This window comes from Hypanus sabinus, chromosome 9 (assembly GCF_030144855.1).
Source record: "Hypanus sabinus isolate sHypSab1 chromosome 9, sHypSab1.hap1, whole genome shotgun sequence".
In the NCBI taxonomy this organism is placed as follows: domain Eukaryota; kingdom Metazoa; phylum Chordata; class Chondrichthyes; order Myliobatiformes; family Dasyatidae; genus Hypanus; species Hypanus sabinus.
The window spans coordinates 30,344,838-30,367,114 of NC_082714.1; the positions used below are offsets into that span (position 1 = coordinate 30,344,838).

Sequence of the window (22,277 nt, forward strand, 5' to 3'; positions counted from 1 at the left end):
CGGTAACATTCTAGTAAATCTAACATTCTAGTAAACCCCTTCTCCTCACCAGCATGTCACCTCCATTGTACCCCTCCTCCTTCCCTTTCTATTATAGTCTACTCTCTTCTCCTATCAGATTCCTTTTTCTTCAGGCCTTTACCTTTTCCATCTATCACCTCCCAAGCTTCTCATTTCATCACCCATTCCCCACCCATTCACGTTCCACCTCACCTGGCTTCACCTATCATTTGCCAGCTTGTACTCCCTCACCTCCCCACCTTCTTCTCCATCCTTTCCAGTCCTGATGAAGTGTCTTTGTCTGAAATGCTGATTGTTTATTCCCTTCCCTAGATGCTACGTGACCTGCTGAGTTCCTCTTGCATTTTGTATGTGTTGCTCCAAATTCCCAGCATTTATAGAGCCTCTTGAGTTTATCCAGGTATTTTCTAAGAAATATTAAAGTACAAATTACATTTATTGCTGAATTATATAAAATAATCTATTAGTTCTTGTGTAAAATGTTACACCAAACATTTAAATCTCATACAACAAGTGCAAGCACTATTAATTTATGATTCCTTCTTGATGTCTGGAACTTGCCACCTTCTAACAGTGCAAATAATCAGAATAAAGTATCTTCTTAGTCTTTACTTCTAGCAATGAACTTGTGTTTTTCTCTCAATACTGGAGTAATAAAAGTATAGCATTGCTCCTTTGTTGTCTATCCCACCATCAGCTTGGAATATGTGATCTGAATAACTTAGGCTACAATGATCAAGCTTGAAATTAATGCAGCTTTTAGTTATCCATCGCTGGCTTAGGCTGAATTCGAATGAAATTATATTTTGAACAGTTATTAACAATTACAGGGCATTCCCGGTTAACAAACACATTCCCTACATATAAATGTCTGTAAGTCAGAAAATGCTCAAGTCATTTGGTATGATATCATTACAAACTTGTAATCAATCACACATAAGACTGATAAGGAATAGCAATGATTAAAACTGGAGAGAAAGGAATTTAGTTCTATCATAATGGGAACAAATGTATCTATGTTGAACATTTGAATTTAATATTATTTGTTCATATGTAGGGGGTGGTCATAAATTGGTTGTAACCTGGGAATGGCCTGTATTTATTTGCCGGAAGACCCAAAGAAACAATGAATCCACCTCTTCTACCAGATGCAGAGTTTGCATATGAATAGCAGCATGATCTGACACCTTTGGATGTGTGTAAAAGTTTGGTTTGCTCCCCCATCATTTTGCCATTTTATAAAATGGTCACTTGACAAGAGTTATATGTTGATCCAAATGAATGTTGAAAAATGAATTTTCATGATTTATCACTACTGATTTTTGAAGTGATATGTGTAACTGCAACTGAAGTAGTAATATATCACAGCCATGAAAAACCATTTCAAGAAAAGCAAATTACAGATATTTCTGATCTTTAAATCTTGGGTTAATTGTTATATGGAATAAAAATGATATATTTAAATTTAAGAGATTGACGTAAATGTAAAAATCATTCATTTATAATTAAGTGCATTATTGGGCTCCATAAAATAAGGAAGCATGTTGAGAATTCAGCAGTGATTCACTGGGGTACTACATGAAGGCCTGAAAGGAATTGGGCCATTTCTTTCTCAAATCTGAGATTCCTTGGTTATTTGCAAAAAATAGTTAGAATTGTGAAAGGATAGGGCAGATAATGCAGGAAGCAGAATGTTTCTAGCCATCCAGAGCAAGATACTGTAACTTTGTTATAAGATTAAGTAGTATATACCAAAATATTGGATTGAAGCAGATGAAGCCTTTTCTGCTAACTGCTGTGAGAATCTGGCTTACCAGTTAGTCATTAACATATGAACATTCAAGAATTTCTTAAATCTTTGAAGGGAATTAGGGTAGAGTGGGACAGAAATTCTGATATCTAGACAGTTCAAAGTAAATTTATTATCTAAGTACATATGTGTCACCATGTACTACCCTGAGATTAATTTCCTTGTGGGCATTCACAGTAAATACAAAATAACCCAACAGAATCAACAAAAAACAGCAGGTAACAAGATGGACAATCAAGGTGCAAAAGGCAACAAATTGTGCAAATCCAAAAAGAAAAAAACAAACAAAATGACAATAATAAATAAGTAATAAATATTGAGAACATGAGATGAAGAGTCCTTTAAAGTGAGTCCATAGGTTCTGGGAACAGTTTACTGTTGGGGTGAGTGAAGTTATCCCCTCTGGTTCAAAGAGCCTGATGGTTGAGTGTTAATAACTATTCCTGATGGTAGCAACGAGAAGGAGGTTTCCTCCTCCTTTAGTCAATAATCAGCTCTTTGGTTTTGTTGACATTGAGTGAGAGATTGTTGTGGCATCATCCAGCCAGATTTTCAATCTTCCTCCTATATGCTGATTCTTCACCACCTTTGATTCAGCCAATGACAGTGGTGTAGCAAACTTAAGTATGGCATTGGAGCTATGCTTAGTCTCACAGTCATAAAACTAAAACAAGTAGATCCAGGGGCAAAGCAAATAGACTTGTGGCGAACCTGTGTTGATGGGAGATGGTGGAATCTTGTTGGTAATTAGCTAAATTGGTGTCTTCTGATTAATTACCATCCCACAAGGAGAAATATTGCTTTGTACATTTTCAAAATTCTCAGTTCCTTTGAATTTTTTTAAAACTCCATTTCTTTTTCCACCTCCATTTCTTAATCGATCTATAAGCTCCAATATGGGAAAATCCCTGGACAAGCCCCCAAATTATGTTATGTGTCAGCAGCCATAGACCATAGACACAGATTTTAATATTAAACAAATATATTTTCAATACCTACCCAAAATATAGACAATTAAAACAGTTGTTCCCCTAACCAAAAATTAACAGTGCAGTGCATCTTAGCTCACAAACTGTGGAGGTCTGGAAACAGTTCTTCCCAAGTCTTACTCAAACAGAATCCTAAGATGGCAATTCAGAAAGTTCTGGAATCCACGGAAAATTCCAGAGGCAAGTGATCATCACGTAACACACTGGATCCATGCAGGGTTAATGAGGTGACAGTCACAGAAGACTCCAGAAGTTGAGTGGTCGTCAGTTAAATATTAGAGTCCACGCAGGGATAACAAAGTGTTGGCTAAGTTCTAAAATCCACGTAGGGACATCACAAGGTGACGGTCATGGAATATTACTTAACACGAGTGGTCACCACATAACACAACCGAATCCATGTATGGATTAACAAAAAGTGGTTGCCACAGAATACTCCAGAAATCCAAGTCTGGCTCATACAAAGTGACAGTCATGTATCCAATATGCATTGTGTGCTGCAAAATATCACAATCTTCTGAACACAGAAATATTGGGAATGCCCACTGATGTAGTGAACTCTTCAACTAATTCAACTCAACTCACTCTCTTGCTGGTAACTCACAGTCCGTTGCATTGCTTAGCTGCAGAAATTTTTCAGAAACCTCCCCAATTGAATAGAAAAAACCTCCACTTGTTTATTATATGACCCCATCCACCCGCCTCATCCAGGCACGCCTCAGATTCCATTCATTCCCAATATTTTCCAAGTAATAACACATTCAAGAGGCAATACAAGATATTATGTAAACATCTCACTTCTTTATCAAAAGTACATTGTAAGCTTAACATCTAGAAAGAAAATCTGCTATAATATTATCTCTGCCTTTAATGTGAGTCATCGTGATATCATACTCTTGTAAAATCAAACTCCAATTCAACAGACTCCTATTTTTGTTTTTCATCTTACTCAAGAATGCCAATGGATTATGATCTCCATATACAAAAAGTGGTTTCTGAGCTGTACAGATATAAACATCAAAATGCTGCAAAACCAAAACAAGTGACAATAATTTTTTCTCTATTGTGGTATAATTTCTTTGATGCTTACTGAATTTCTTTGCAAAGGAAGACACAGGATGGTCAATATCATCATGATCTCTTTATAATAACACTGCTCCTGCAGCCTTGTCACTGGCATCCACTGCTATGGAAAAAGGTTTTGCAAAGTCAGGTGACCTGAGCACAGGTTGATGACACAAGATGGCCTTCAATTTGTCAAATGCCTTCTGGCAAGGCTCTGTCCAAACAAATTTCTCACCTTTCTTCAGGATGTTAGTCAATGGAAGGGCAATATCAGCAAAGTTCTTACAGAACTTGTGATAATATCCGACCATTCCCAGAGATCTTCTAACAGCCTTCTTACCAGTTGGAATAGGAAACTCAGAGATAGCCTGAACCTTTGCTTGAACAGGAGCCAACCTGCCCTGCCCTGACCTACAACATAACTAAGATAGGTCACAGTGGCATGGCCAAATTCACTCTTAGCTAAGTTAACTAACATTGGCCTTTGAGGGCCTTTGAAACAGCTTTTCTATTGCAGAGATATGGGCTTCCCATGTGTCATTTCCTGTGACTAAGTCATCAATATAGGCGTCTGTGTGTTCTAACCATTGAATTACAGAATTAATCATTCTCTGAAATGTTCCCGGAGCATTTTTCATTCCAAATGGCAGAACATTGTATTTTTACAACCCAGAAGATGTTACAAATGCAGAAATTTCTCTACCTCTGTTAATGGAACACACCAATACCCTTTTAACAGATCGATTTTTGTAAGAAACTTAGCTTTTCCAACCTTGTCATTTACTCTCGGGATTGAATAAGCATTTTTGAATAAGCGTTGAATAAGCATTTTTGTTATAGCATTCACTGTTCTGTAATCAGTGCAAAACTTGATACTACTACTACTATCTGGTTTAGGTACCATGACACAAGGTGAGATCCAATCTGAAGTAGAATACCTAATAATACCATTTTCTAACATATACTCAGTTTTTTGATCAGCAAGTTTAGATTTTTCAACATTCATGTGACACGGATGCTGTTTTATAGGTTTGGCATCACCAATATCTTCATCATGTGAGGCCACTGTTGTTCTTTTTGGAACATCAGGGAACAAATCCCGAAACTTCATGATCAACTGCTTCATTTGCTGCTGCTGCAGTGGTTGTAAATGAGCCAGTTTTTCATCAAGGTTTTCTAAAATAGTGGAATTTGGCAATCTAGCTGGAGCAATGTTTGTTTTAAAGTGGGCCTCAGAAGGATCATCCAGAAAATCTTCAGAGAGCCCAAATCCATCCCGATTTACAGCAGCCGCTACAACTGCAGTTGGCATTTTATAGTACGGCTTAAGCATGCTAATGTGACAGAGTTGTGTTGGCCTCCTTCTATCTGGAGTTGACACAATTTCATAGGGACTCTGGCCTGTAGAGGATTTGGCTGCACAGGGGAAAGAACGAGCACCTTATCTCCTGACTTAAATGTCCTTGCTCTGGATCTCTTATCATACCAGGTCTTCATTTTACTCTGAGCAGATTTTAAATTCTCCCTAGCTCAGTTGCAAGCCCTCTGTGATCTGCCCTTGAATTTTAAAACATAGTCCAACAAATTTAAATGCAGGTCATTGTTGGTCCATTGCTCCCTTAACAATGCCAAAGGACCTCACACCTGGTGCTCAAACACAAGCTCAAAGGGGCTAAAGCCTACGGACTCTTGTACAGACTCCCTTACTGCAAATAGAAGCAAGTGAACTCCCTCTTCCGAATTCTTCTCATTTTCAAAACAGAATGTCCTAATCATGGTTTTGAGGATAGAATGGAATCTTTCTAAGGCCGCTTGGGATTCTGGATGGTACGCAGAAGACATAATCTGTTTGGTTCCTAGTTTGTAAATTACCTGCTGGAATAACCCTGACATAAAATTACTTCCTTGTATGGACTAGATTTCTTTTGGCAAACCAAATAAGGTGAAAAATTTTGTGAGAGCCTTCGACACAATTGGAGCTTTGATATTCCTGAGAAGTATTGCTTCTGGAAATCTAGATGCTGTACACATAATTGTTAGCAAATACTGATGGTCAGCTCTAGTCTTTGGCAATGGGCCAACACAATCCACAATAACTTTAAAAAAGGGTTCACCAAATACAGGAATAGGCTGTAGTGGAGCCGCTGGGGTGACATGATTAGGTTTACCCACAACCTGACAAGTTCGGCAAAATGTCACAACATCTTTCCTCAAACCAGGCCTGAAGAATTGTTTCAAAACCTTGTCCACAGTTTTAAATTCACACCAAGATGGATATCCAAGGGCATACTGTGGGCCAAGGTTAAAATCTCATTCCTATAGACCTTAGGAACTACAACCTGGTGAACAATTGCCCATTCCTCACTTTCAGGGATATCAGGTGGTCTCCACTTTCTTATTAACATTTCATCCTTGAAATAGTACTCGACTGGTACTTTCTCAATCTCATCACCCGTGAGAGCTCTATCTCACAATGCAGCAATCTCAAGGTCTCTGGTCTGTTCCGCTATAAATTCCTTCCTGGACAGAGACAAATCTTTATGGTCAGACCCGATACAAGGATCATGGTTAAACAGTGAAGGAAGAAAAGTCACTGACAGGTCATCAAAATCTGAGTCCTGTTTTGGGCTATCATGGGTAGCGGAACCATTCTGCACAAGACCATCTGCATTGGCAAGCATCTTGGCCACAGCTCGAGTTACTGTGCAGGATGGATAAACATTAGAATCCATCTTTGGATCATCAGTGATTGGTTTAGTCGTCAACTGCACTGCAGGGACAACTTTGCCACCTGCTAGATCATTTCCTAACAACAAAGAAACACCTTTCACCGATAAACTGGTCGTAGTCCTATCTTAACAGGTCCTAAAACTAAGAGTGACTTCAAAATTACCTTGTGCAGAGGTACTGAAGCAATGTCACCCTCAATGCCTTGAATAAGATTCACTTCACCAGTAGCAGCCTCATCACAAAACTCTAGAACATTGTCCAACAAGAGTGACTGAGAAGGCCCAGTATCTCGAAGAATTTTCACTGGCACAGGGGGTGACTCTTCATTCACTGAAACCGATCCCTCTGACACAAAGTCAATGAATTCTTTCCTAACTAGGTCAGAAGTCTCAGCCCTTGACACAGCTTCATCAGGATGTCCAGAACCTTTTGGGTCGAGGGGTTTCAAAGCATTGAACACAGGCATCTAGAACTGCCTCCTTTTCCTCCTTCTTCCTCAGGAGGAAACAATCAACCATAACATGACCTTTCTTCTTCTTGCAAAAGTGACAAATAGGACCAGAATGTTTCTCCTTTGGTTGCTTTCCTTCATCTTTAGCTTTGTCACTATTCTCAGATTTGACTTCTGGTTTAACTTAATTATCCATACTTTTCTTCTGGAAGGTCATATTTGGGGCAAACTTAGACTTGTAGGTTAGACCAAACTCATCTGCTAACTTCACACACAAAATGCTGGTGGAGTACAGCAGGCCAGGCAGCATCTGTAAGGAGAAGTACTGTCGACATTTCGGGCCGAGACCCTTCATCAGGACTAACTGAAAGGAAAGATACTAAGAGATTTGAAAGTAGTGGGGGGAGGGGGAAATGCAAAATGATAGGAGAAGACTGGAGGGGGTGGGATGAAGCTAAGAGCTTGAAAGGTGATTGGCGAAAGTGATACAGAGCCGGAGAAGGGAAAGGATCATGGGACAGGAGGCCTCGGGAGAAAGAAAGGGGGAGGGGAGGGGAGCACCAGAGGGAGATGGAGAACAGGCAGAGTGATGGGCAGAGAGAGAGATAAAAAACAAACAACTAACTATGTCAGGGATGAGGTAAGAAGGAGAGGAGCGGCATTAACGGAAGTTAGAGAAGTCAATGTTCATGCCATCAGGTTGGAGGCTACCCAGCCGGTATATAAGGTGTTGTTCCTCCAACCTGGGTTTGGATTCATCTTGACAGTAGAAGAGGCCATGGACAGACATATCAAAATGGGAATGGGACGTGGAATTAAAATGTGTGGCCACTGGGAGATCCTGCTTTCTCTGGCAGACCGAGCATAGGCGTTCAGCGAAACAGTCTCCTAGTCTGTGTCGAGTCTCACCAATATATAAAAGGCCACACCGGGAGCACTGGACGCAGTATACCACACCAGCCAGCTCACAGGTGAAGTGTCGCCTCACCTGGAAGGACTGTCTGTGGCCCTGAATGGTGGTGAGGGAGGAAGTGTAAGGGCAGGTGTAGCACTTGTTCTGCTTACAAGGATAAGTGCCAGGAGGGAGATCAGTGGGAAGGGATGTGGGGGACGAGTGGACAAGGGAGTCATGTAGGGAGCAATCCCTGCGGAAAGCAGAAGGGTGGGGGGGAAGATGTGCTTGGCAGTGGGATCCTGTTGGAGGTGGCAGAAGTTATGGAGAATTATGGATAGACATATCAGAATGGGAATAGTACGTGGAATTAAAATGTGTGGCCACTGGGCGATCCTGCTTTCTCTGGCAGACCGAGTGTGGGTGTTCAGCGAAATGGTCTCCCAGTCTGCGTCGGGTCTTTGGATAGACATATCAGAATCCAAAGTCAAGATGAATCCAAACTCAGGTTGGAGGAACAACACCTTATATACCGGCTGGGTAGCCTCCAACCTGATGGCATGAACATTGACTTCTCTAACTTCCATTAATGCCCCTCCTCCCCTTCTCACCCCATCCCTGACATATTTAGTTGTTTGCTTTTTTTCTCTCTCTCTGCCCATCACTCTGCCTGTTCTCCATCTCCCTCTGGTGCTCCCCTCCCTTCCCCCTTGCTTTCTCCCGAAGCCTCCCATCCCATGATCCTTTCCCTTCTCCAGCTCTGTATCACTTTCGCCAATCACCTTTCCAGCTCTTAGCTTCATTCCACCCCCTCCAGTCTTCTCCTATCATTTTGCATTTCCCCCTCCTCCCACTACTTTCAAATCTCTTAGTATCTTTCCTTTCAGTTAGTCCTGACGAAGGGTCTCAGCCCGAAACGTCGACAGTACTTCTCCTTATAGATGCTGCTTGGCCTGCTGTGTTCCACCAGCATTTTGTGTGTGTTGTTTGAATTTCCAGCATCTGCAGATTTCCTCGTGTTTACTCATCTGCTAACTTAGCAGCTTCTTGCAAACTTGCAGCTTCCTTCTCATCTAAATATGTCTTCGTATCTTTATGAATGCACCTTTTAAATTCTTCAATTAAAATCAACTCTTGCAATTTGTTGTAATCATCATTCACATTTTTAGATGTGCAACATCTTTCAAAATACACAGACTTCTCATAAGCAAATTCCACATGAGTCTGGCTCACAGATTTTCTCAAATTCCTAAACCTTTGCCTGTAGGCCTCTGGAACCAGCTCATAGGCTTTAAGCACAGCCTGTTTTACTGTCTCATAGTCAGCTGCATCTTCAACTGATAGGGCAGAATAAGCCTGCTGAGCCTTACCTTTTATTACATTCTGCAACATGAGAAGCCAATACTCTTTTGGCCACTTAAAGGCTCTGAGCAACTTTCTCAAAATGCTTTAAGTATGTATCAACCTCAGCCTCATCAAATGGAGGGACCAATCTAACTTCCCGACTGGCAACAAACCAATCATTAAAGCCATAAGTTTAATTCCCGAACTTTAACTTCTCTAACTCAAACTGCCTTTGTCTTTCTCTTTCCTCAAACTGCCTTTGTCTTTCTCTTTCCGCAACTTCTAATTTAAGTTTCTCTATCTTTATTTTTTCTAGCTGTAACTGGAACTCAGCATCAGCTGGTCTACTTTCAGGGAACAGATCTAACACCTTGTCTGCAAACATCCTCATCTGTGTAGTGCTCAACTATTTTCCTCTGAATCTCTGCCTTTCTCATAGCCGGCTTTACCATAATAAGTTTTAACTTACTAGCAATGGCCAACAGCTCTGTCTTTTTGGCTTTCTGTAATTCCTCGGGTTTGTGATGCCAATAATTTATCAATGTCTGTTGCTGCTGGTTTCCACACACAAGTCAATCAAATCAATTATCAATCGATCTATAAGCTCCAATATGGGCAAATCCCTGGATGAGCCCCCAAATTATGTTATGTGCCAGCAGTCATACACGAAAGACATAGATTTTAATATTAAACAAATATATTTTCAATACCTACCCAAAATATAGACAATTAAAACAATTGCACCCCTAAGCAAAACAGTGCAATGCATCTTAGCTCACAAACCGTGGAGGTCTGGAGACAGTTCTTCCCAAGTCTTACTCAAACAGAGTCCTAGGATGGCAATCCAGAAGCTTCCAGAATCCACGGGAACAGGTACAGGTGTCTGTAAGGGAGGGTTCATAAATCCACATTAAGATGACACAAGGTGACGATCACAGAAAATTCCAGAGGACAAGTGAGCGTCACATAACACACTGGATCCATGCAAGGATAACAAAGTGACAGTCACAGAAGATTCCAGAAGTCGAGTGGTCGTCAGCTAAATACTAGAGTCCATGCAGGCATAACAACGTGACGCCTAAGTTCCAAAATCCACGTAGAGATATCACAAAGTGACAGTCACCAAATATTCCTTAACACAAGTGGTCGCCACGTAACACACCCTAATCCATGTATGGATTAACAAAAAGTGGTTGCCACAGAATACTCCAGAAATCCGAGTATGGATGATACAAAGTGACAATCATGTATCCAATATGCAGTGTGTGCCGCAAATTATCACAACCTTCTGGACATGGAGAAATATTGGGAATGCCCACTGCTGTAGTGAACTCTTCAACTAATTCAACTCAACTCACTCTCTCGCTGGTAACTCACAGTCCATTGCATCACTTAGCTGCAGAAAATTTCAGAAACCTCCGCAATTGAATAGAAAAAACCTCCACTTGTTTTTTATATGATGCCATCCACCTGCCTCGTGCAGGCGCACCTCAAATGACGCCAACCCATGCCCTGTCCAGGCGCAACTAAATGACACTTACGGTTAATCCAAGCAATGTTGACATGTAACACGCAGCATTGATGGAGTCTATTGACTGAAGTATCATTCTGAGTGACCTCTGATACCAGATGAAAAGTATGGTACCCCAGTGTAGACCATAACCATTGATTTTAGAGAACTTTAATGTAACTTTCTACCTTAGAGGCCTCATTTTCTGCATATTCTCATTTAACCTAGTTTTCTGTCTGTCATGTTGACTTCCTTATTCCAGGCAGTAGCATCCTCTCTCATAATAAAATCTAATTTCCAGCATCTGGAGTTTTTTGATTTGCATTCTCTTTACATACGTGTACACCTTTTTCTTGTCCCTTTTCACATGTCCCATCTGTTCTTCATCCTTGTACTGTATATTCATTAATCAAGTAATGAATGTTATTTGCTCTCTCTAGGTTTCAGCGGATACTTCGTTGTTAGAACACTTCAATCCTGAATATTCTCATCCAGCACTTTTAGGTCATGCAATTGTTCAGAAACCTTCACCCCCTTTAAGTCCACCCCCTCCTCCACTTGCTTCACCACCTGATCCAAGAACATGTAAGTGAATCTGTTTGTGTATTTGGGTATATATATACACACACAGCCTCCAGCTCTTTGTTCTTTTAAACAAGGGGAAATTATTTAATAGATCAAGCTATTTAGTTTTCTAATTTTGATAATTCAGGTCTTTAGTTATTTTAGAGAAGTTATTGTTCTGAAATTATACTGATTTTGACCTAACCTTCAAAAATTTCTTACTGAATATAGTTTGTAGAGTATATAATAGATTTTCTGAAGCTATAATCATTACACTTAATTATGAAGAAAAGGTGTGGAATCTCCATTTTCTTTATACCCTGGTAAGTATCCAAATTAATATACAAGTTTAAGTTCAGTTCAATGTCATTCAACTGTACACATGTATACTGCCAAACTAAGCAATGCACTTCTGGACCAAGGTGCACAACACAGTACATTAAATTCACACACATAATACATAATGTAATATTACCATGAGTAAATTAACAAATAATAAGGTGCATTAACAACACAAGTTAAAAAGTAAACAGTATAATGTTACTGGCACTTCCTGCGTGATGAAACCTGGGTGGAGGCAGGAAGTTCAATAGTCTTTCAGCCCAAGGGAACAAACTGTTTCCCAACCTAATAGTTTTTGTCCTTATGCTCTGGTACTTCCTGCTTGATGGTAGGGGGTTAAAGAGATTGTTGGATGGATGAGTGAGATCATTAACAATGCTAACAGCATGCGTTTGCATATCTTCTGATAAGTATCTCTGCTAGATGGAAGAGTCCTCACTAATCCTCTCAGCAGATCATGCAATCATTTGTAGGGACTTGTGGTCAGATGCCTTACAATTCTTGTACCAGGCGGTGATGTAGCTGGTCAGGGCATTCTCAACGGTACTCCTGCAAAAATTGGTTAGAATGTTGGGTGGCGGGTGCAGGGATCCTCACTCACCTCATTTTCCTCAGAAAGTGGACACCCTGCTGTGCTTTCTTGATCAAAGAGGTGATATTAAGGGACCAGGTGAGACTGTCCGTAATGTGCAGTGAGGTGTGGTCCGCCTGCACCTTCCTAAAGTCCATTATCATGTATTTGGCCTTATCCACATTGAGACTCAAGTGGTTGTGTTTGCATCATTCTACCTCCTGTCTGTATGCTGTCTCATCATCGTTGTTGATGACACTGTTGTGTCATCAAGCGAACTTGATGATTCAGTTTGTACTGTATCTAGTCATGCATCCGCAGGCTAAGCATGCAACCCAGGGGAGCGTTGGTGCTTAGCGTAAGATGTTTCTGCCAACATGAACTGACTGTGGCCTTTCTGTCAAAAAGTCCAGGATACTTTCTTCTTCCTGACCTCAAACGTCCAGGAACATTTTTTGAAGATGTTGGGTAAAATAATATTTAGTGAATAATCTTTCCACTGTATGATCTAGATATTTTGATTCTATTTCTAACATTTAGATCAGTAGCAAATTTAATTTTTAATTTTATTTCACATGAAGTAGAGTTCTTGTCCATTATGTTCTTCTTTATCACACTGTTTAATGTCAACATGTAGAATGGAAGCTTCCCTTTAACATTGAGTCAATAATGGGAAAATTATTTAAGTACAATGATTCCACTTCATAGAGCCATCAGTTAATTGGGGTAACTGCTTATTTGGAATATCTCTTAAAGAACAAAAACTAATCAAGAAAATAGTCAGGATTCCCTTCATTTATTTGGGACACTCTGCAGCTTAATTGGGACTGGAGACTGTTGTTGAACAGTTTCTAATTAGTGATAGGCATGTGGACTTGTGTGACAGACACTGCACCATGCTTACAGTGAACAGTTTTTAAATAGTGTCAGTTGCGTGTACTTGTGTTAAAAATGCATGATTTTTGTCACTGATAGGTGGCAAGAAATAAGCAGTAAGACATTTCAGAAGTGTTTTGCTCTCTAGAGTTTCAAGTATTTAGGCTTGGAGATGCCAGAAACAGCCAGGAGTGAAAATGAAATTATTTCACTATTTCATGTTAGGAACTACAAAGAAATTGAAGGTATTGACAATTATCTTGAATGTTACAATGAAAATGAAGGTTTGGAGGATACAATGGTCAAAAATTGTTTGAAGGCAGTGCATTATCCACACTAGGTATCTATCGCTACACCTCCTCCCTCACCAGTATCCAAGGCCCTAAGCAGTCCTTCCGGGTGAGGAAGTCCTTCACCTGTGAGTCTGTTGGGATCATTTACTGTGTTTGGTGCTCCCAGTATGTCCTCCTGTATATCAGTGAGACCCGACATAGAATTGAAGACCGCTTCGCCGAGCAACTATGCTCCATCTGCCAGAACATGTGGGATCTCCCAGTGGCTTCCCATTTTAATTTCACTTCCCATTCCCATTCCAATATGTCCATCCATGGCCTCCTCCACTGTCATGATGAGACCTCACTTAGGCTGGAGGAACAACACCTTATATTCCATTGGTTAGCCTCCAACCTGATGGCATGAACATCGATTTCTCAAACTTCCAGTAATGCCCTCCAACCCCAACCCCCCTTCCCCATTTCCCATCCCCTTTTCCTTCTCTCACCTCATCTTCTTGACTGCTGAAGACACCTCCCTCTGGTGCTCCTTCCCCCTTTTTCTTTCTTCCATGGCGTTCTGTCTCTTTCACCAATCAACTTCCCAGTTCTTTACTTCATCTGTTCCCCTCCTGGTTTCACCTATCACCTGGTGGTTCTTTCTTCCGTCCCCCCACCTTTTAAATCTACTGCTCAGCTTTTTCACCCCAAAACATTGACTGTACTTTTTTCCATAGATGCTGCTTAGCCTGCTGAGTTCCTCCAGCATTTTGAATGTGTTACTAGGTATCTATTCTGATTTTATTCATTTATGATCAATCAAAAGAACTTGGCAGCATCAATTCCTCCATCAATAACTATAGGGAACTAATACTGTTTTCATGGAAATGAGCAGTGAACGTTTTGAGCTGAGACCCTTCATCAGTCCTGACAAAGGGTCTCAGCCCAAAACATTTACTGCTCGTCTCCACAGATGCTGTCTGACCTGCTGAGTTCCTCCAGCTTGTTGTACATGTTGTTTTGACCCCAGCATCTACAGTGTATTTTGTGTAATACAGTTTTATAGTACTAATTTGATAGAATTGATAGTGGAAATTCAGTTAATTGGGGGAGCTGCTTAATTGGGCCGAAATGTACTGGTCTGATGTGTCCCAACTAACCTGAATCCATTGCATTATCAACATTATGAAACAGGAAGAATATCATTCTTCACTTTTGTAGTTTATTATTGACACATTCAAATGCTTTTAGAAAAGATGTTCATAAGTATTTCCAAAATAAGTATCTGAACAAAGGTCCAGATTTGAAATGATAATAAATTTCACAATTTACCCTCTAAGTATCTCCAAAATAAGAAACTCATTACTGAACTGAGTTAAAATAGACAAAGCTTTTTGCCCAGTAGTCTGTCTACTCAGTTTCCTTTCTTTACTCTTTGCATTTGGAATTCCCCAACAATTAATCAAAAAGATTGAAGATTTTCTTTTGTTTGGGAACAAGCAAGCTCTTAGATATTCTGTGCATTCAAGGTAGTTCAACACTTCAACAATTTATATCATCTACCTTGAACATGATATCATCATATTGGATAGTTTACTGAAATTCACCATCTTGGCACTTAAAACCCATAAGACTACAATACCTCCTTTGAGCTATAGTTAAATGACACAGAAACAGACCTTTCAGCTCACCATGTCTATGCTATTAATAACATGTTTGTAATAGATGTTATAAATGGTTTACCCATCTATGTATTTATGTTAGTCTCATTTACCAGAATTGGGCCATAGCTGACTGGCAGACCACAGTTTGTGCAGCTTCAGAGCTGTGTGTCAGACATGGCAATAAGCAGCACTGGGGCCCCACAGGGTATTGCCTCCCTTCCTATTTACCCAGTGTGACATGGACTTTAGATACAACACTGATTCATGTCAACTGCAGAAATTCTGATGACACAGCAATAGTTGGGTGCATAAAGGAAGGATGAGAGGATGAATACAGGACCCTGGTGGAGGACTTTGTCAAATGGTGCAAGCTGAATCACCTGCAGCTCAACATCAGTAAGACAAAGGAGATGGTGATGGACTTTAGGAAGACTAAGCCTGCATTGCTCCCTGTTACCATTGGTGGTGAGGACCTGAATGTGGTGAGAACCTGCAAGTACCTGGGGGTGCACCTGGATGACAGTTTTGAATGGAGCACCAACACAGAGGCTACGTACAAGAAGGGCCAGAGTCGCCTCTACTTCCTGAGGGGAATGAGGTCCTTTGGAGTATGCAGGCCTCTCCTTCACATGTCAGGTCAATCCTGCAATTCAAGCATTTAGACACTTACTTTCTGGATTATCCTTATCAATTGCCGCAGCTACTCTGAAATAAATGATAAATAAATAAATAAATCAAGTTATGATCACTATATACAAAGTGTTCACCCACTGTTATTTCATCCACTTGCTCTGATATATTCCCTAGGATTAACTCTAGCAAAGCCCCATCCCTACTAGGATGTCAAAATACTGACATTAATAGGTCTCCTAGATGCATTTAAAAAATTACTCCTCATCTAATCCTTGCACACTAAAATAATCCCATTTAATACTGGGAAAGTTTAAAGCCAGTACTCTTTTTCACCTCTGTGATTTGTCTCCCTATCTCCTGTTCAATCTCTGGCTGACTTTAGGGATGTGTGTACCGTAGTTTATCCCAGAGAGTGAGTGGCTTTTTTTAAATTCCTAAACTCTAACGATATGGTATCATTTGAAGAGCTCTCGAAGACATCCACTATCATTACTGCAGTGATGCCATCCTTATTTGATAATACAAAGTCCCCTTCTTTTTTTTTCATTTTTCTCCCTCTCACCCCCATCATACCTATAGCCTGAATGCTAAGTTGCCAGCCCTGGACTTGTTTGAACCATGGTTCAGAGATTTCTTCAATGTTATATTTCCGCATGCTGATTAATTCTCCAAGTTCATCTTCCTTACCATTCAGGCTTCTTACCTTAAAATAGATACAATTTATCTTTCTGATACTCTCATGTGGCTTATCATGCTCATATCTGCACTGCCTACTGGACTAACCTAGATTTTCTTCTTTATTTGACTGGGTCTCATCGCCAACTGTGTACTTATTCTGTGTCCCTTCCAAATGAAATTAAATCCTCCTCAACAACATGAGCAAACCTCCCAGCAAGTGAGAAAGAACTCATTCTGGTCTGGCACAAACTAGCCTACTTGAACAAGTTCCAGCTACATCAAAAATGTTTCTGATGATCCAAAAGTCTAAGGACCTTAAATCTATACCATCCCTTTTTCTTTTCAAATCTTTTTATTATTATTCAAAAATAGCACAAGTACATCGAAGTAACAACACTTACAATGCCTCAAAAAGAAGAAATTATCTTAAAGATTGAAATTTTTGTGAATAAAAAAACCCTACTAAGCAAGAAAAGTGAGGAAAAAAAAGAAACCCATTGGGAGTACAACCCCGGAGCCATGCGTCAAACAGAAAGCTTCTAAAAATAAACATCAAACCGCCAACAAGAAAGAAAGATACATAAAAAAAAATTTACATTTAGATCGTGGAGAAAATCTATCAGTTAACTGAAATGATAATAATGAGCAAATGAGCCCCATCTCTTCTCAAAATCAAATAAAGGTTCAAAGGTTCGACTTATAATTTTCTCCAAGCTAAGACACAGCATCACTTGAAAGAACCATTGTGACAAAGTAGGAGCTGATATATCGTTCCATTTCAACAAGATGGCCCTCCTAGCTATCAATGTAACAAACGCAATAACATGTTGGTCAGACACAGAAATACCATGGATATTTTGAGGAATTATTCCAAAAAGCACTGTCAATTTATTAGGTTGTAAGTTGATTCTGAGTGCTTTAAAAATAGTCGAAAAGACTGAATTACAAAACTGTTTTAATATAGAACATGACCAGAACATATGTGTCAGTGTAGCTATCTCAGTTTTACATCTATCACAATACTTGTCAACACTGGGAAATATTTTAGAAAGTCTCTCCTTCGTCAAATGGTAACAATGTACAATTTTAAACTGAATCAGTGAATGACTAGCACAGATTGAAGAAGAGTTAACCAGCTTCAGAATCCGCACCCAGTCCTTCCATATAAAAGTCAAGTTGAGTTCCTTCTCCCAATCCTGTTTAATCTTAAGTAAAGGATGCATGTCCCATTGTAATAATAAATTATAAATTCTTCCAATAGAACTTTTCATCGAGGGGTTCATATTCATAATAGTATCTAACAAGTTAGCCTCCAATATGTAAGGAAAATTACTTAAATATTTTTGTAAAAATTGTCTAACTTGAAGATATTGTAAAAAGTGTGAATATGAGAGCAAATATTTATCAACTAATTGTTCAAAAGATATCAATTTGCCTTCTTTAAATAAATTCAAAAAATAATTAATAACTTTATTTTTCCAAAGTTAAAAAAATTGGATCTCTCCAAGAAGGTTTAAAGAAGTAATTACGATTAATTATACTACAAAGTTTAAATTTTTTAAGATTAAAAAAATTGTGGAACTGGAGCCAAATTTATAAAGAGTGCTTAACCACAGGATATAGGTTTAAATTATCAACTTTAGCTAATTGTATAGGTAAAGGAACTCCTAATAACGAAGTTAAATAAAACTGTTTCACAGCTCTCAATTCCAGGTCTACCCAAATTGGCCGATCATTCCCATCACCCCAATATAACCAAAAGGACATATACCGCAAATTAACAGCCCAATAATACATTCTTAGATTAGGCAAAGTGAGACCTCTGTCCTTTTTCAACTTTTGCAAATGACATTTACCAATTCTTGGTCTTTATTATCCCAAATAAAAGATAAAATAATAGAATAAATCCGAGCAAAAAACTTATTATCAAAAAAACAGGAAGATTCTGAAATAAATATAAAGATTTTGGTAAAATCGTCATTTCAACTACATGAATACGACCAACAAGTGAAAATGTAAGTGGGCTCCACCTACTAAATGTATACTTCATAGAGTCCACTAAAGGAGGAAAATTTGCTTTATAAAGATCCTTATATTTTTTAGTAATTTATAACACCTAAATATCTAAAAGAAACCATAACTTTAAAAGGAATATTATCATATATAGAGACAGATTCATTTAAAGGAAGTTATTCACTTTTACTAAAATTTATTTTATATCCTGAAAAGTCTTCAAATTTGTCAAATAATTTTAGCAAAGCAGGAATAGATTCTTCAGGCTTAGATATATATATATATACCAATAAATCATCAGCATAAAGAGAGATCTTGTGCATGGTCTCATTCACAAACATCCCACGGATATTTTTGGCTTCACGAAGAGCAATAGCAAGGGGTTCTAATATTAAGTTAAATAACAAAGGACTTAATGGACAACCTTGTCTTGTCCCCCGTGATATCTGAAAATAAAGAGACCTACAGTTATTAGTGACAACAGTAGCAATAGGAGCTTTATATATCATTTTAATCCAATTATTAAAATTAATACCAAAACCAAATTTTTCTAAAGCATTAAATAAATATTCCATTCGACTCAATCAAATGCTTTTTCAGCATCCAAAGATACAACACATTGTTGAGTTTTAGAAGGTGAATATATGTTAAATAATATTCGAACATTTGAAAAAGAATAATGACCCTTTATAAATCCTGTTTGATCTTTAAAAAAATGATTTTACCCAAAAACTCTCCAACTGATTGGCCATTATCTTTGAGAGAATCTTAGCATCAACATTCAATACTGAAATAGGTCTGTATGAGGCACAATCAGTAGGATCTTTATCCTTTTTGAGAATTAAGGAAATAGAAGCCTCATAAAAAGTAGAGGGTAAATCACTTTTCACAAAAGAGTCTTTAAACATCTCCAACATATATGGAGAAAGCAATTTTCCAAATTTTTAATAAAATTCTACAGGATAACCATCAAGTCCCGGGGCCTTACCAGATTGCATTGAAAAATAGTTTTATGAATTCTGGATTCAGTAATTTGGGCATCAGGTGTTTTTTGATCCTCAGCAGAAATTTCAGGAAAAGCAATCTTTCGTAAAGAAGCGTTCATTTCAGAATAGTATACTGGACATTGAGATTTATAAAGTTCAGTATAAAAATCTTGAAAAATCTTATTCATTTCTTCATATTCCGAACCAGGGTACCATTCTTTCTACAAATTTTCAAAATTTGACTTTTGGCACCAGCCTATTTTAATTGAGATGCAAGTAGTTTATTATTTTTATCTCCAAGCATATAAAATTGGCTCTTTAACTTAAGTAGATAACCTTAAATTTGATGAGTTAATAATAGATTATATTGTGATTGAAGTTCCACCCTTTTTTAAATAAGTCAATATTAGGGGAAGTTACATAGGTATTATCTAAATCTTTAATTTGCTTTGAAATTTTATCTAATTCTGCTTTAGTCTGTTTTTTAAGTTTAGCTGAATAAGAAATAATCTGACCACGTAAAAATGCTTTAAATGTATCCCATATAATTAATTTAGACATACCTCCTATATCACTAAAAAGAAAAATTACTTTTATCTGGCTTTCAATAAAACTGATAAAATCAGAGTCTTGCAATAAAGTCTGAGACATGCGCCATGGTGGATGGGCAAAAACGACATCATGAAATTCAAAGGACAGTCTCAAAGGCGCATGATCAGATATAGCAATAGCATCATATTCATAGTTTTTAACATTAGCCAAAAGGCAGGGATCAATTATAATATAATCAATCCTCAAATTTTTTTTATATAAACGTGAAAAAAAGGAATATTCCCTGTTATCAGGGTGTAAATGCCTCCATAATTTGATCAACCCAAAATCGGTCAAAAAGGAGTTAATAACTGACGCAGAATGATTTGGAAGTCTATACCATCCCTTTAGCCACACATTGACCTGCTCTGTCTTTTCAGTCCTTTACTAGTGGTATATTTTTTAATGGCTTGAGAAGGAATGGAAAAATAATGTCAATCATAATCATGCGTCAACCTAATCATAATCGACAATCTAACATTAAGCATTATTGGATCAAAATTGCCTGACAACCAGTAAAATATAATACAAACATCTTATAAGTTACAGTGGAGACAAAGTCATATAAATAGATTTAGGAAAGAAACCCCATAGTTTGTATGTTATTTTTGATTGTTAGGAAAATACCTCACCAGCTGCCAAAGTAGAGCTTTCAAGTGGAATTTGGCATAAATCCAGTGTATAATATGGAGGCGGAAAATGAGTTGAATGCTAAGAGAGGGGTGAAACTAATAATCATAGGGGTAAAATTGAACTTTGGCAGCATTGCCAAATAGTGACTGTGGCAGTCGGTGAGAAAGAAAATTAGGACTTAACGCAAGTTCAGGATGTCAACTTGATATTGCCACTTAATATTTGTAGCATTTTTAATCCATGGAACTCACCAAAACATATCCTATATGCTTTGTCTGAATAGTCTGAATATTTACATTTTTGTCTATGTATAGGTATAGCAGACAATCTGTACACAATTTCAAAACCAACAATAAAACGGTGGCTAGCTAATATATTTCTGTATTGTTTCATAATCTTTTCCCTCATATGCAAAGATACAGTAGATAGACCTTTGATTTACCTCTTCTGCCATAACAATACTTGATCAATACTGAAGAAAAGTATCAGTCAGCCTGCAGCCAGGAGCCAGGAATCCCATTCCTCTTTATGTCAACAGTATGACTGAACCAGATAGTTTGCAATTTTTTTGTTTTATATAACCAAGGCAAAGTTCAAATAATAATGCATTTCATCAGTAGCATTACTTTATTTTACTTCGATCACATCACTCCATCTTTGCTGGGCCTCATTTACTGCTGAAACCTTTTATCCCACTAAATTTGACTATTTTATTGAACTTTGGCTGGCATTCATTATTCAGATATGTCAGAATTTACAATCCAAACTCTGCCCTTTATGTCCAAACTTGAGTTAACTCCCATTCACCATTTCCTGTCTGCTTACTGACTTACATTGGTATTCATTTAAGAAATGCCTTCATTTTAAGATTCTTACATTTACTTAAGCAGTTCGTGGTCACAAACCCTCTTTGTCTTTGAAATCTCAGTCTTATCAACTCTATTATATAGTACTAGCACTCTAATTTAACAGCTCCACTGTGCCTTCAACTGTCAAGAACCAAAGTTCTGAAATTACCTATCGTAAATCCCACTATCCTTTTTACTCTTCTCTCCTAGCTTCCCTCTCTACTCTTATTTTTCACTCTTCTTTCCTCCTTTCCCTTCTCTTCCCACTCATTCTTTAAAGTCCACCTTTAACCAAATTCTCTTCCTGTTGGTTAAATCAATTATTGTTTGCCAATGCTTCTGCAAAGTATCTTGATAAGTCTTTACAGATCAAAGAAAGAATTTTAAAAATTGAGTTTTAGATCCACAAGTATCCGTTTCAGAAATAAGAATACTTCCTTTGAGCATTTATACAGTTGCTTGTCTATTCAGCACAACTCTTTCCCACAGACTATGCAATTACTGTAATAGAAAAATCAAAATAAAATGAATTATCTTGTAATATGATAGAATAAGACAGTTGCTCAATTATAATAGGTCCAAAATAGGTAAACATTTCATGTTTACTACCTCCTGTTACTGTTCTTTTTCTAATGGCTATAATGTTTGCTGGAGGCACAAGTGACTGCAGATGCTGTAATATAGAATACCAAAACTGCTGGAAGAACTCAGGTGTTTGCATGACATTGAATGAGGAAATCATAATGAAGCCACCTTCCCACCATTCATGCCCATTCCAGCAGAAATCTTTGCAT

At 38.2% G+C, this 22,277-nt stretch overlaps 1 protein-coding gene across 1 annotated transcript in view; it reads left to right on the forward strand.

Annotated features, from left to right (window-relative positions):
• The window catches only part of iqck (IQ motif containing K), a 98,698-nt gene that overhangs the window by 24,198 nt on the left and 52,223 nt on the right, over positions 1 to 22,277 (forward strand). Inside the window, exon 3 of the mRNA XM_059979414.1 lies at positions 11,253 to 11,397. Coding sequence (XP_059835397.1) covers positions 11,253 to 11,397 — 145 coding nt within the window. The remainder of the gene's footprint in view (positions 1 to 11,252; positions 11,398 to 22,277) is intronic.